The sequence below is a fragment of the Hemicordylus capensis genome, chromosome 2, assembly GCF_027244095.1.
Source record: "Hemicordylus capensis ecotype Gifberg chromosome 2, rHemCap1.1.pri, whole genome shotgun sequence".
Taxonomy (NCBI): Eukaryota; Metazoa; Chordata; class Lepidosauria; order Squamata; family Cordylidae; genus Hemicordylus; species Hemicordylus capensis.
In genome coordinates this window covers 362,096,329-362,112,673 of record NC_069658.1, presented here as the reverse complement: position 1 = coordinate 362,112,673, position 16,345 = coordinate 362,096,329, and the positions used below count along the sequence as shown (strand labels likewise).

At 42.3% G+C, this 16,345-nt stretch overlaps 1 protein-coding gene and 1 long non-coding RNA gene across 5 annotated transcripts in view; one reads left to right on the top strand and one right to left on the bottom strand.

Annotated features, from left to right (window-relative positions):
• CPEB4 (cytoplasmic polyadenylation element binding protein 4) overlaps positions 1–16,345 on the top strand; it is a 104,885-nt gene that overhangs the window by 77,690 nt on the left and 10,850 nt on the right. For all 4 annotated transcript variants that reach the window (XM_053295327.1, XM_053295328.1, XM_053295329.1 and 1 more), the window contains 5 exons: positions 2,070–2,243; positions 4,376–4,465; positions 5,182–5,300; positions 15,410–15,524; positions 15,775–15,956. In XM_053295327.1, the coding sequence (XP_053151302.1) occupies positions 2,070–2,243; positions 4,376–4,465; positions 5,182–5,300; positions 15,410–15,524; positions 15,775–15,956 (680 nt within the window). The remainder of the gene's footprint in view (positions 1–2,069; positions 2,244–4,375; positions 4,466–5,181; positions 5,301–15,409; positions 15,525–15,774; positions 15,957–16,345) is intronic.
• The window catches only part of LOC128344674 (uncharacterized), a 31,066-nt gene continuing 20,622 nt past the window's right edge, over positions 5,902–16,345 (bottom strand). The window contains exon 2 of the long non-coding RNA XR_008315983.1: positions 5,902–6,272. This is a non-coding gene — a long non-coding RNA (uncharacterized LOC128344674). The remainder of the gene's footprint in view (positions 6,273–16,345) is intronic.

Genomic DNA, 16,345 nt, shown 5'->3' with positions numbered 1-16,345 from the left:
TTTCATAATTATGTAGGGTGATTAAGGGAGTTAATGCTAGAAAAGGACTCTGCAACCCAGAATACTGGCCTTCAAAGTGGTCAGAATAAAGTATGTATATGAAGATTGACTTCTCAGCATTTTCAGGTTATTTTTTTCTTTAGAAAAACAAGTGTTCTACAAAGCAAATAATGACAATGTGATTAGTAGAATTTGCTTGATCTTCTAAACAAGAGGGGGTTGTAGGTTGTGGTAAACTGGTAACTTGTAATGTCTTTTTATTAGTGACCAGCATTTTGTTATGCTTGACAGGGGATGGTCTCCCCCCATTTGGATGATGGTAGTAGCTTAGTTGAAGGGCTGAGAAATTAGGTGAAGGAATGCCACATTCTCACCTCTCTGTTTTAACCAAGCCACTGTCCCAGTGACTTGATCAAAGATTTGGTGGGCTTGGAGGAAAGAGAGAGGGAGGGAGGGAGAGAGAGAGAGACTTTAGTTTCTCTGCCCTATAATTCTTGAAATGGCAGTGACTTCAAGGTGGACTCCCGGGAGTTGCTGCTTCCTAAGTGGAAAGGACCTGTGGCACTTTTATATCGGGCCATGTTCAATGTTCATGGTATGTGTACTTCCTGAAAGTCCAGAGATGGAAGTGCCGCTCTGACGTATTACATGTAAGATCTAACTTTCAGAGTTCTTTGTACCTACTTTTTCTACTAACTGGTAACACATTCAACTTTCCATAGTAAATATAAGGAAAAAATTCCTAAGCCACATTTGGAAAAACTGTTATATTGATATTTTTCAACAGCCTTGATATACTCTGAACAAAATTTTATTATGGTTCTTCTTGAGAAAAATATGTAAGGGATGTAAACATATTTTTTTCTTCAGTCTGAACATTAATCTAAAATGAAGTAAAAAACAATCCAGAAACAGAAGTTATTTCCAGTCTGTCTTACAATGATAGCAGAAGACATGTGCTAAAGCAATCAGTTTTGTCCATAGATATGTGAAGTGGGTATAAAACAAAGAACCATCTTCCCAGTAATATACATACTAAGTGCCATGGCAAAGGAGCATCTTACAACATCCATAGGAGAAAAATTATTGCAATACAATTTTCCTTAACTAATTGCATGTAATGTCATATTTTGTGCCAAATGACAAAACAGGTGGTGAGAACTAGTTCTCACTAAGGTGGTAAACCTCAGTGGTCTAAATTGGTCTGGGTTATATTGCTTCATGCTGCAAGTGGGGGCTCACAAGGCTGAATGCTTCTCCCAACAGAAACTTCCCTGCCTATATAAAATTAGCATGTCAGGGAAAAGGCTAGGCTAGAACCCTTCTCCCCCACCTCAGTTTCTCCCACCGTGGGCAATAGAGTCATATGCATCCCACCCCCCACATCTCGAGTAGAATAGCCCAGATTAGTTTCACCTTACAACTAAGCTGGGATGATTTCAGTTTTGGGGGGAGAGGTGGAGTGCCATATTTGTATTCATATTTTTGGCAGGATACTTTTCCGTCTTAAGTGCTATGTCAGATGGTGGTTGTGATTTCAAGCACTTGTGAGGTCTAAAGTATATTAGATGGGCTATTTTGTTTGAACTATGCAGTCACATGGACGTGACTAAAACCTGGCAAGTTGCAGTGCTTCAGCATCTTTTCATATGACGGGGAAAGGCTCTGGGAATGACTCAATAAATTTTCTTCATGTTTCTTTGAGCCGTTTATTTAGAATAGGATTATTCTTTGTGATTGTTAGGAACAGAATTAGATGGTGCTTGACTGTAGAGGTTTTATTAACCATTTAATAATGTAAAAATGCAGTTAGTGCTGTTACTATGTAATTTAGTTGGTTTTGGGTAATGTTATACACCTGAGTATAATGGGTCTTTATCTACTAAGATGTGAGTCTACGAGTATAGGAATAAGAAAAACATGGTATTACATATTCATTTTATTTATGAATGTAATCGATCAGTGGTAGTACTGACATAGCTGTTGATATTCATGAAATAATCATAGCTATTTAAATAGAATATTCTTTTGTTAGTATGTTCTGCATTTTTTCTCCTTTGTTGTTGTAGGTCAGTCCTCACTGTTCCCAATGGAAGATGGCTTTCTGGATGATGGGCGTGGTGATCAGACTCTCCACAGTGGCTTAGGATCACCACATTGTTTCTCCCACCAGAATGGCGAGAGAGTGGAACGGTACTCCCGAAAGGTGTTTGTAGGTGGCTTGCCACCCGATATTGATGAAGGTATACTTAGATATCAGTATAGCCAAGAATACCCACAATAACTAAGTGCTAGGTTAATTGTAAATTGTGGGAGGGATAGGTAGGAATGACTGTCTCAGGTTTTGGTTGCAGTACTGACCAAGTACAGCTTTCTCATGCCCAGTTTTTAAGATTGTGAAAATAATTACCGAAACCATGAGCTGCCAGACATATAAGGTTCTGGGCTATGAACTGTGAGAGTAAGGAGTTATGATGTACACAGTGCATGTGATAGGTTTTCTCTTCATCTGGCTTTAGTTTGCATTTTTCAATGAATGACATTATCGAGTCATGACATCATCCAAAAAAAGACATCATCAAAAAAATTATTTAAAAAAAACTGTTGTAATGTTTTAAACTTTTTGTTTTAACTTATGTTTTACTTTCTGTTTTTAGTTTGTAAACTGCCCAAAGATGTAAATTTTGGGCGGTATAAAATATGTAAAATAAATAAATAAAATAAATCAAGTGAAGTTTTTAAAAATCAATTTAGAGATGGTCATCTAAGACTTCATGTTAAAACATTGATATACGTAAAAATTTCGTTCCATTTCTGATACATTAGATATTTGAGAGCAATAGATAAGGCATCCTTTTTCAAATGCCATATATTTCACTGTAGAAGTGAATTCTTCCTTTCTGATTCTAAAAAAGCTTTATCTAAGCATAATAAATGCTGCTGGGGGTGTGATCAGTCTGATAGCTGAAAATCCCAGTTATTTGCAATCTGTCTTTATGTAAAACTATGCTTGATGGATGAACTAGCCTTGGATTGTTTTAGGCAACTGTTTGGAAGAGTAGAATGAGGCTTTCTTAAAGGTTACAGTTTAAAAGCATTTCTTTGCGATATCTAAACCCAAAATTGATTTTCAAATGCTGGTAATTTAAAGTGTTTCCATCAAATGGCAAACATGTACAATCTCTCCCACACTTGAACTTGGGGGGCTATAGCCAGTGCCAATACAGCAGGGAGCAAAGTGATGATGTGAACTGACTTCAGTCATGGTGTAAGGGCCAGTTGAAGCATTTTTTAAAAATAAGAAGTCAAAGTGATGGCAGCATTTTTGCAGGTTTGATGCTAATTATTGAATAGTGTACAAATCCCTTCTGTTATGGAGCTAAGCAATATCTGTTATGGAACTAAACAACGTAGACGTGTGTGCTCCGAGATGTAGTAAATTGGCATTGTGCCATCCTAAGCAAGTGCTCTGAGAAAAAAGGTTCTGACAAAGAATGTGTGGAAATCCAGAGGTTGGCTTGGGAGGTATTTCAATAAATGTATTTCAGTAAATGATTGGAGGGGAGGGTGGATCCAGTATTTTTTTGAGTTGTCCAAACACTGTGTATTGTATAAGCACTACAATTTCTGCTCTTGAAATAGCTTTAATATCTAACTTGTTTTAAAATTAGACTAAGTGGAAGGACTATGTTCTGCTCTTAAAAGGACTGTACCATAGTTCAATTTTTGTAATTTTAGCCAGTATGCTAGTCACCTGAGCTGAATTTTGAAATGGAAGGAGGCTTTGAAATGGCTGCAGTGATTGCTTCTTGCGAATGTGGTGCATGTATACTGTCTGCATCCTCTTCTCTATAGCTATTACATAACTGCTTTCTGCAAGCACTGCTGAAGTTAGTCTGAGGTCAAGCTCGGATAATGTGCACAGATGTGGCATAAGCATGTGATGTGAGCAGGCATGACTAGACCGTGTGATATTCCTTTCCCTTTCTCCCAGCCTTTTACAAGGCAGCTTGCAGAGCAGGCTGCTCAGCACGCTATCTGTGGGAGAATGCCTGAAGCTAGGATGTGGTAACTGTTTAGATTCAGTTCCTTTAAATGGAGTGCAACAAATCCTTATTTGTAACTTGAAAGTTACAGCTTTGATATCTGAACTGTTTATTAAACATATGATTTGACTTGTCAAGCCTCTCCTTTTGACGGTTAAAAAAAATCAGCTGTCTTAAACCTGTTGAGGTTGCAAAACATGTTTGTAGACTAGACCAAGATATTATAGAATTAATTGAAATTGTTGTACTTTGGACAGGTTTGTAGTTGGTGTGTTAAGGCTTTTTCTGCTTGTCTCTACCCTCCACCTCACCCCCCCCCCCACTTGCAGATGAGATCACAGCTAGCTTTCGTCGCTTTGGCCCTTTGATTGTGGATTGGCCTCACAAGGCTGAAAGCAAGTCCTATTTTCCTCCTAAAGGTAAAAAACATTATTTATGTCCTGTTTTGTATCCTGCCTTTTCTCCACAGAGCTCAGGGCAGTTAACAATTATCCTTTGAGTTAGGCGAGGCTGAGAATTGGGAACTTGTGCAGTCACACCGTGGGAGGGAATTTGGGACCCAGCCCTCCTTGGTTCAAGTTCAATGCTTTCTCCATTACAATCCACAGACTTCTACTGTCGGGCAGGTGCTATCTTAGTAGTGTCGCGAATTATAAAGAATTTTGGACAATTAATTTGTCTACTTTCTGTTGGTTGGAAACTATTTTTCATTGCTCCTGTCACCATAAGGCCATACTGTACTTAAACCCGGCAGTAGATAGTGATCTGTTTAGCCATAGTCAAACTTTCCCCTTCACTTCTTATCTTCTTTTACTTTATCCCATCTTCTTCTGTTCCTTGTCCTAACATTTTTCATGATGAATAATAAAAGGTTATCTGATATGACATATTCGATGAGGGGAGCCTTGGCCCCCTACCTCCCTAACAGTAGTTTGCTTCAATCAGAGTTTTTTTACTGCTTCTACAAAGAAACTTCATATCCCCCAAGGATATGACAAGGAGTTGCTGTTCATTGCACTCTTCCGTGGTTAAGTGGCATGTAGAAATACACATTTTTTCTAAACTAAATGGGAAGCTTGAAACCCCAGAATCCCAAAGAATTCTTGCAAGGCTTTGTCTCTATTTCCTTATCTAGGATATGCATTTTTGCTGTTCCAAGATGAAAGTTCTGTGCAGGCTTTGATTGATGCATGCATTGAAGAGGATGGAAAGCTCTACCTTTGTGTTTCCAGTCCCACAATTAAAGATAAACCGGTAAGTGGAGTTGTCATGTACAGTTAGTTTGGCAAAAATATACCTTGAAATCTATTATATTAATTCTCCTGGATGTGCCTTGGAATGTGCATCCCAGAACCCAGCTGATTGGCTGGGCAGCGGACGCATCTGATTGGCTGAGGCGTACCCAGGAGGACTGGTTGCCGCGGCAGCAGCCTGGCCATGGATGCCAGAGGTGGCGGGTCTGGCCCGGCCGTGGAGGCAAGGCCCAGGAGGGGGGAAGAAAGTGGAGGGGGGCAGAAGTGGCAGTGGGGAGGAGAGGTGGCTGGGCCCGGAAGCGGAGACTGGGGCAGAAGGTGGGGGGGGGGAGAGGTAACCACCGGCCCCAAAGAGCACACAGATGCTCTGTGCGGGGTTGGCTAGTATGACCTTGTATTTTTGGATGAACAAATCTTTGATATGATGGCTGAGCCGTATTTGGTTTCAAATAGATTTCCAAAGCAAAAATAATTGATGGAGTAGACTTCACAGTTTGTTCATGTTACACATAAAAATATACATGATCAAACCCAGTTTGGCCATAAGTTGCCATTGACAGTACTGTTCTGGAATTGAATGTGGGAGTATAACGCCACAGCTATTAGCATACAGTATTTATTAAGCCCCTCAGATTATATTTTGTGCTAACATTTTTACCTAAATGTTTATTTGGACACATGCTAACAATGTCCAAAAGGTTTTATGTAGTCAGCTATAAAAGTGATCTGTAGGTTAGATCAGGTTCTTTTTGGTCACGACTGCTTAAGATAAGTAAATGATCTGGATCGTGATCCATTGCATTAATAAAGAATGAGTTCTGCGCCTGTGCAGGGACCTCACATGTAGATTGACTAGCTCCTGTTCTGCATGTGCTCTGTACTTCCGTTGAAATCGGCAGTTGGGGGTGCCATTTTCTCATCTTCCATTTGTCTGCCAAAGCATCAACACCTCGTTGCTGGCTCATCAGTTCATCTAGATTCGTCAGAGAAAGAGATAAAATAGGATTGATTTATTACTCTTTTGAACTTGGACTGTTTTTAACTATTCTTACACTTAACAGACTGGATATGGTATTTCGGATTTTATTGTGTGTGGAGCTGCGAGGCTGTAGCCTCAGGGCATGCCTTAGCTGGCAATGGAGACAAAAAAGACATTCAGATGCTTTGTGGGTTGTCGAGCTAAATTACCATCTATGGATCATCATGAATCATGTTTCCAGTGCTTAGGAGAGCAGCACAATACAGCAGCATGCAAAATATGCTGCTCCTTTCCTAAACAAACTTTAAAGAATTGGGCGCTATGTCTACACGCAGCGTTATATGTTGAGGCACTCCGTCCACCAACACCGAGGTCATGTTACCCCTCGGCGTTGGTTACAACATCAATCTCGGCATCAGCATCAAGAGTGGTAGTGTTACTGAGCTTGGCATTGAGCACACAGGGATCTGCAAATATGCAGTCTAAAATCTCTGCGGAAAGATCGGAGCTGGAATTCAAACAGCCAAAGGAAGTCCAAAAGCCAGCTTATTTGCATAAGGATAAAAGAAGGAGACACTCCTTGGATGAGGAGAAGGATTCTCCACCATGAAAGAAACATTGATGCAAAATGAAGACAAAGGAACGCACTCCTTCACCAACTGCATTACAGAGCTATAGCCCGCCTACGACATCAGCGGCTGGGCTATCAACATTGAGAGGACAGCCTTCAGCGTCGATGTCTGGAGCATCGCCTCCAAGAACAGCCATGATGTCGACATCGATACCTATGGAACAGAGTCCACAGCTACAGGTCTCGACATTGACATCCATGTCGATGGCACATTTAATATTGACCATGACATCGACAGTGTTGCCATGTTCGCCTTTTGCAACAGTACCACTGAGAAGAATGCTACAACTGTCCTCAGTGCAGATGCCAGTGCAATCCCCTTCAAGACCGACTCAACAACAACAGGAGGTGAGAGGGGATTCTATAGACCTAACTGTAGAGCAGGAGGAAGAATCCACTTTGTTTGGACCCAAGCACCACTAATACTTTGCTGGCTGTGTTCGATTCTATGAATAGACCCCTTCGGGGTTGACTCTTCAAGGCTTTTTAAGCAGTGGCCTCAACATCGAACAAGTTGTCAAGGAAATTCCAGCGACAATCCCCAAAACACCATCCATGTCACCATTACGCATTGCCACAATGGGGACTGTAAGGCCTGTACATCTGTCACCTCTGCATACTCAGGATCCTGTAGTGCCAAGATATTTTCATTTATTTTCATGACCAGCTGGGTCGCCAGCAGTGACAACTGCACCATCTTTATCTTGGAAGTCACCTGTTTAGTATGCGAGTTCACAGGGACTCTGGCAGCAGGGAGTGCCTTGCCAACAGGCTTGCAGGGAAATTACACAAACTTGTGGATTTCACCATATTCCTACTATTGCATTGCCAGATGACTATGCTGAGTATCAGTTGTGGAAAACACAGCAAAATTTACATCAACCTTTTTTGGTTGTTCTTGAGAGGCAGGTACCGCAGCATACTATTGCTAGTGCTGCTGCTACAGTGTTAACTGCTTGTCAAACACAGGCTGATATGCCAGACTACCCAAGGCAACTTGTGCAACCTCTTGCACCACATCCAAGTACTCCTGTACCCAAGCAAAGGGAAATTCTGGAACCTCCTGTTTTGCCACCTCAACAATCCCCTAGGGTGCCAAAGGGAAAGAAAAAGAAAGTAGTACAACCAGTAGCCCCTCCATTGGATGTGGGAAGTGATAGAGGTGATGGCTATTTGTTGGATCCCACAAATAATGATTAGGACGTCACTAGCCACCCCTCAGAACCGGATCCACCCTCAGATGTTCCTCCAAAGACTTCAACTTCCCCTTCAGAGGAGCTGAAGGCATATCATGCTCAAATTAGAAAGATGGCAGAGGCTTTAGGCCTGGACATTAAACAACCAGAGTCTGATTTAAAGTATCCGGTTTACAACATGACAATGACTGCTAAAACATCTCATCCTGTAGCACTTCCAATGCTTCGTGTAATAACAAAAGCAGCACTGTCCACTTGGGAAGTGCTACAGACATCCATGCCAACATCTAAGCAGCTAGAGAGTTTACAACATATGCCTTCTGCATCATCCAGTGCCAAACTCTTTGGTAATTGATTGCACATCTATATCAAGATCTGGTCAATGCTACACCACGCCTTCTGATAAGGAAGAAAGAAAAATGGATGTTATGAGTAGAAAGATCTAGTCCACCTCTAGTTTGGCTATTAGAATAGCTGATTATGTGGCCTGCTTAGCCAAATACAATCATTTCATGTGGAATGTTTTGCTGCAATACTTTGTTGACACCAGAGGAATTTTAGGACAAGTTCGCTGAAGTGAAATCTGTCACTAGGCAACAGCTCAGCACCTTTACACATTTAGCTGAGACTCTTGTGCCATGGCTACGGCAGTGACTTGGCGACGTCATGCATGATTAAGATCCATGAACCTTCAACAGGACATGCATGGCTGTGTGAAAAACTTGGCCTATGATGGAGAGGGTTTATTTAGTGAGAGCACAGACCCTACAATGGAGACATTTAAAAAATCAAAATATACAGCAAAGACGTTCATGGCTACAGCCTCCACGTCTACTGTGACATCCCGAAACTGACCGTATGGGAGACAGTGGGCTCCATTTAAACAGCATGAGTGAAAGGATTTTAGACGGCAATACAGGCCATACCAAAGAAACAAGGGTTTTGGTCAATGCCCTGAGGGCTAGAACAATAGGCCACCTAAGGACCACAGCAAGCAGACTCTCTGATCTGCTCTGCCGTCCACCGCAATCAATACAATAGAACCATCCATCTGCCAAAGCACACAACATCTACTTTGTAGTTGCCATCATTCCCATCAAACTGGCAAGCCATGCCTCAGCATGGCAACACATAATATCAGACCAATGGGTACTCAGAATTATTGAGACTGGTTATGCTTTAGAGCAGGCTTCCCCAACCTGTGGCCCTCCAGATGTTGCTGAACTACTATTCCCATCATCCCATCCACAATAAGTTGTAGCTGGGGTGACAGGAATTGTAGTTTGGCAACAAAGGTTTCAAGTTCCCTCCCTGGCTTCTCCAAGATAGGGCTGAGAGAGATTCCTGCCTGCAACCTTGGAGAAGCTGCTGCCAGTCTGTGAAGACAATACTGAGCTAGATAGACCAATGGTCTGACTCAGTATATGGCAGTTTCCTATGTACCTGTGCTTTAGAGTTCAGAACTATGCCACCATTCTCGGGAATAAAACACAAGGGCAACTCCTCCTCCTCCGTCTGCAACTCCAGACGGAGTGCAGGTGGTGTTGGAGAAAGGGGCGATTGTTCTAGTGCAGTGGACAGAGAAGTTGTCTGAATTTTACTCCTGTTATTTTCAAATCCCAAAGAGGGATGGGGGGATCCAGACAGTCATGGACCTTCGGGGTCTCAATTGCTTTGTGTGGGCAGCACACAAGTTCAGAATGACGATGTTGCAAGGAATTCTGCCTCTCCTATGCAAGGAGGAGTGGGCGGCGATGTTAGACTTGAAGGACACGTATTTCTACATAGGAATACAACAGAATCATCACAAATATCTGCAGTTTACAGTGGGAGATGCTGTGTACCAATATGCTCTCCTCCCTTTTGGATTGTCAACAGCCCCACGCGTATTCACAAAGGTCATGGCTGTGGTGGTGGAACACTTGAGAACAGAAGGTGTTGTGGTTTGCCCGTATTTTGATGACTGGCTTCTGGTCAAAGACAGGTTTCTTTTGCAGATCCGTTATGTGTTACAATTGCTGCAGGATTTGGATATCAAAGTCAACTGGAAAAAGTCAAACCTGGAACCACAGAAACATATATTTTACATAGGAGCACTTCTGGATGTACAATCAAAAAGAACATACTTACCTGTAGACCAATTCCGACAAATCAGGGAGCTGATTTGTCTATTCAACGAGACACCAATACAACCTGTGTGCAGTGGTTGATGGGATTGATTGCTTCCTGCAATGCCACTGTACATTACACACGTCTATGGATGTGGCCACTGCAGATGTGGTACCTCAGGAACTTTCACCCCAGTGTGGACAGCACAAGTGGGTGACGTTGCTGCATGTCATCCTCCAATCTCTGCATTGGTGGACGGTGGAGATTAATCTGCTGGGTGACATACCTTTCCAATCACTCACCCCCATCCAATAGGTGACTACAGATGCCTCTCTGTTGGGGTGAGAGCACATTGTACTGAACATCAGGTGCAAGGACAGTGGGCGGCACAACAACGACGTCACCATATAAATTACTTGGAACCAATGGCTCTGTTTATGGCACTAAAGGCATTCGAGCCACAGATACGCAGCAAGGTGGTGCAGTGTCAACTCGACAACCCCACAGCAATTGCGTATCTCATTCGGTGGGGGGTGGGGAGTGTCTCACTCCCTTTGTGCCTTGAGTCTGCAAATTTGAAATTGGTATATCAACCACAGCGTGTATCCTCTAGCGATACATATACGGGGAGTGGACAATGTCTTGGCAGATGATCTCAGCCGTGCCAAGCACCAACACCACAAATGGGAGAACAACAGCATCTGTCTAAGCCGGGTGTTCAATTTATGGGGGCAGCCAAACGTGGACTTTTTTGCAACTGCTGCCAACAGAAAGTGTCTGAGATATTGCTCACGTACTGTTGTGGCCACCCTTGCCGAGCTTGGCCCGGCGTTGCGTACCCAAAAGGCAAATCTCAGGCCAGTCTCTGACCCTGCCATATTGAGAGAGAGAGTAATCAATGCCTGGACTGTGAGTGAATTGTGCCAAGTATGAGAAACTGATTGAAAAGTGTTTGTTTCATGCTCAAGGTTTTAGACCTTGATAGAAGCAGAAAAGGAGCTTGTACTCTCCTGTCCTGGCCTTGTGTTCATGCATTTCTTCTTTGCGAAATGTAATCATTATATCCGCTTCTGAGACTGCATATGCCAAAGATAATCACAATAAGAAGACTTCTGCATAATACACATAGATAATGACTCCTACATATTTTAGGGGTGTACAGCAAACATGTAGAAATTAAGGCTAGTTTCTCTGTATGTTATCTAACTATTTCTTGGGACCAAATGCGTCTCAAGTCCGCTTATACAGCTGACCACAGAACTGTCACCCTTGAGGAGACAGAAATATTTTGAGTACACTAAGAGAGAAACAGTTCCATTTGAACCAGTAAACAGTGTCAGACATGACCCTCCACCACAGATCCTCAAACCTTACATGGCATGAGAGAGATCCTGTGATGGGTAATTGTTGACATTTTCTGGAGACATTGGGAGGATAGTAGTGTTTCTCTGAGATATGAGATCTAGACTCAAGAGCTGTCAAAAGGTATAAAAAGGGAAGTCCCTCCAAACATGGAGGAGAAAGAGAGCAGCAGGCAGGCAATCTTTGTCTTGTGAAAGCCATCTGTGCCTAACAAACAGTTGCCCACCTGTGAAACTGGTAGTCTGCAGCTGTGGAGCTGAGACACAGGACCCTTTCAATATGGGAAAGAATTCACTGGTGATCTCTGAGATCAGGGTGATTTCTGCTCACCTCAACTACCTGCCTGAAAAACGTATCTAGGAACATAGGAAACTGCCATATACTGAGTCAGACCATTGGTCTGTCTAGCTCAGTATTGTCTTCACAGACTGGCAGCAGCTTCTCCGAGGTTCTAATAGCTTCAATCGCCAGCTACGCTCACCAGTGCCATACACAGCCAGTAGCCACATCGAGACCTGGTAATATGATTCTCCAAGAACAAATAATGCCTTGTCCCATCCCTTCCTCACTAACTGGCACTCTGTCAATCCTCCCTAGAATCCACTTCCTCTCCCTTCTCCCAAGTCCTCCCTTCTCCCCCCCTCCCCTTCTGTCTCTCTATTTCTGTGTTAGCCAGAGTAATTACTGAAAATACATGCACGCAACATATAAGGTAGCTGAGGAATGATTTTAGCTGTGAAATGATTTAACTACACTACAACTAGAAAACTGATTGCTTTGCTTGCTTGTCTGATTGGCATTTATGCCTATGTACCAATTGCCTTAATAAAGCCCATGGAACTATAGACATGTCTACTTTCTGCTTTTGAATCCTGATCCTTCATGGCCACCACAAAAAGAACGGAGCCACTGTTTGGCTAGTGAACAAGCCTTGTTTCCACCACTGCAGGGTGTGAATTGGGGCTGTGCTCACAACAGTACCGGTGTTACTATCTGGTATATATTAACTACTGTTTAATAGAACTCCAGGTCTAATGGGTTGCCATAGTTGGAGTTTGGGGAAGAGATTTATTGGCAAGACTGGCTTGTTTTGTGTTTGGTTGTCTTGTATAGTATATGGTTTAGTTCAGTTGAACCACACCTGATTTATTTAGGTTTTGGTTTTCTTGCATAGCATGTGGCTTAGCTCACTTGAGTTGTCTAAATTAAGAGTGGGTTGATTTAGGGCTTCTAAGAGCTACTCTTTTGAGGGCGGGGGCAGAGCCTTGGGAGCTACCAACACAAAATGGTGGCCTGGGTAGGCAGAGCTATTTGCAAAATGTTAGATTTGTTTTTTTAATTACCTAAAGAAAAAGGGGCTTTGACATCAAAGTTCCTCAAATGGCCAGCAGAGTAGACAAAGACACAGTAAAGACAAACAATATTCATTTTATAGAAGAGGAACACTGGAACTTGGAGAGAGGCCCAGGGCCAGCCATTGAATCCTTTTTTTAATTTACAGTTTTTAAAGGGACAAGTAGTAATAGTTACATTCTAAAGATAGGGAATACTGAGGCTCAGAGATGAACAACTTGACCAGGCACTAATTATACATAGGATTTCATATGAGCACACATTTAGCCCAGCCCTGCCATTTGAGAAAGAAAAGCAGACTAATAGCCTGATTATGTATTTTTACTCTCGTAACTGAAAAGAATTGCTGCCTTAGAAGTTAAAACAAAAATAAAACAGTTACTGTGAGGTTTACTGTCAAGAACTGAATGTTGCTACCAATACCATGCATCAAAATATTGTTGAAATTTTCTTGTTGGTTTTTTTTTTTTAAAACAAGGATCTGCATAATACCTGCAAATGTTGTCTGAAAGGCAAATGAATTTACTCATGAATAGTCCCATTGAAATTAATGGGACAAGTTAGTCCTCTTTACTTTTTAGCCAGCAATACAGATTGGACAGATTGTTCAGTTACAAAAAGCAGCAATTTTTTTTAAAAAATAAATAAAAATAAGCAGATGGTGGGGGGGGAAGAGGCTGATCATCAACAGCATAGTGCCCTTTGCTAGAAAGCTGCAACCTGCCCCCCCATTTAAAATTAAGGAGCCGTGTGTTTCTCTGAGCATGTACAGAGTGTCTTTCCCAGTAACTGCAGCTTGCCTCTTTCCCTTTCACATTTGAAAATAATGAGCTGCCTCCCCACTCGTCTAAAACAAACAAACTTTAGCAAGCTGCACATTCTGTCCCACTCCATACAAAAAATCCACTCATTCTTGAGATCATCAGGAAAACATTTTTTCACGCCCCTTCCATTATTGTGACATAGGTAAGACACACAATGAGATTTAAGGAATGAGCAATCCTGAGTACCCAAAGAGAGTGAGAAAGGTATGGAAAATGGCCTGGACGTACCCCTGTTCAGCCAGCAATCAAATTTGCAGTATTGGCTGGAAGGAAAAGGAGGGGAAACGGAAGCCCAAAGACTTGGAGAATTTCTTCCGATAAGCCCAGGTAGCTCTCAAGTCACTTAATGCCCACCTCTAAATTAGATGATAATATTGTTGCTTCTTTAATTAGATTCTGCACCCCCACCCCACTTGATATAAATATTTAAGGCAGCTTACACCTTGGATCAACATTTGCTAAACTTACGTTGTTTCTGCTATTGGACAGGCATCTTATTTGATTTGTCTCTGCTTGTGGCAAACACTAATCAAGATAATGAAGGTTAATCATTGAGTGAAGAAGAATCTTTATGTATTTAATGTTAAAGTATTCTAGCTTATTACACAGGAATTGGCCTATATGGTCCTCAGCTACCTTTTAGCCTTCTGATTCTATTATTAGTGTTGGCGCCAATTCAGAAATTTCTGAAGAACTGCAAATGCAACAGAAGACCTTATCCCTGCTATTGTACTTTTGGTTCTCACAGAGAAATCTAGAGTGGACAGCAGAAGCATCATATAGCTGGTTAGGGTATAGCCCTAATCAGCTTTCAGGCAGGGTAGGGCCAATGAGACACTGGTCCTTGGCATGGTAACCCCACCTGTCGCAACAAACAGTTCTGTAGGCATGTTTTTGTGAGGCTCCTCTCTGAACTAACAAGCATTAACCATAGAGGAGCAGCATTCTTGGATTGGTTCCAAGTGTCCCTTTCCTTATGCTTCCACTTTGCATAATAGCTGATCAGCACTATGAAAGGCATTGCTCAGAAACCCCTTACAGTACTGATCTTGCTATTCAGAAGTGTGGGACATAGGAACATAGGAAACTGCCATATACTGAGTCAGACCATTGGTCTATCTAGCTCAGTATTGTTTTCACAGACTGGCAGCGGCTTCTCCAAGGTTGCAGACAGGAATCTCTCTCAGCCCTATCTTGGAGAAGCCAGGGAGGGAACTTGAAACCTTCTGCTCTTCCCAGAGCGGCTCCATCCCCTAAGGGAAGATCTCATAGTGCTCACATGGAGTCTCCCATTCAGATGCAACCAGGGTGGACCCTGCTTAGCTATGGGGACAAGTCATGCTTGCTACCACAAGACCAGCTCTCCTCTCCATAGAGACTGTACCGGTTCCTTGATGCATGCCCCCTCCCCTTCCCCCAGTAGCCAGCTGTGCTCCTACTGCAGCAGTTTAACATATGGAGACCGATTGCACTATCTGGGTTAGAATGATTGTAAAGAAACCAGACTATGAGCCAATGGATGTGTGGCATATAGAAATACAAAACAGTTTCCTTCCATCAGGAAGGTTGTGTTCTTATAACATGTAAATGATATGGAAAAAATAACCTCTACTGTCAACTTGAATTGTGAGTGGTAGTCTTATTTTCTGTTTGTAGGTTCAGATCCGACCTTGGAATCTTAGCGATAGTGACTTTGTGATGGATGGCTCTCAGCCTCTAGATCCACGGAAAACTATTTTTGTAGGAGGAGTTCCACGGCCCTTACGAGCAGGTACAGTATGCAGAGAACAAGGAAAATGGCTTGTTGATTCTGTCCAAGCTGCCTTACTGCTGTGCGGGAACATTGTGTCCTTATTTCTGTTATAGAAATATGCTAGTGCTTGCTAAATTTAACTTTTGCTGACACTCCAATTATTTCCAGATACAAGAGTACAAATAAACATGTATGCCCTGGGCCTAGAAAGAGAGGCGATTTGTGTGGAGAGTATCTAGGTAAATGGTTTCTTATTACTTTATTTTAGTGGAACTTGCAATGATAATGGACCGACTGTATGGAGGAGTTTGCTATGCTGGAATTGACACAGACCCTGAGCTGAAGTACCCAAAAGGAGCTGGGCGTGTTGCATTTTCTAATCAACAGAGTTACATAGCTGCTATCAGTGCCCGCTTTGTTCAGCTGCAGCATGGAGAGATAGATAAACGGGTAAGGGCTAGAGCAAATTCTGTTTATTACTCAGCATTCTTTTGTTGGCTTATTTCCATATAATGTGGCAGAAGAAAAGGCTTTATAAAAGGGGAGTATTCCCCCCCCATATTTCTGCGTTATATGCTTTAAAAACAACAACAACACTCTTGACCCAGAGATGGAGGCATCTAGTTTTTAAAAGGCTTTTTAATACCTTCTGGCATCTTCTGAACCAGCTGCTCCCTCCAGAGACATTTCCTGTAGCACAACATAAGCCTGTGTTCCCAATTTTATCTTGTTACCTCTGCATGACTTGCTTACTGTCGGCCTCTCTTTCACCCTGCCTCTGTGTTAGAAGTAGAATGGTCAACTAGTTCATAAGAGTAGAAGGTGTTTTGCCACACTGT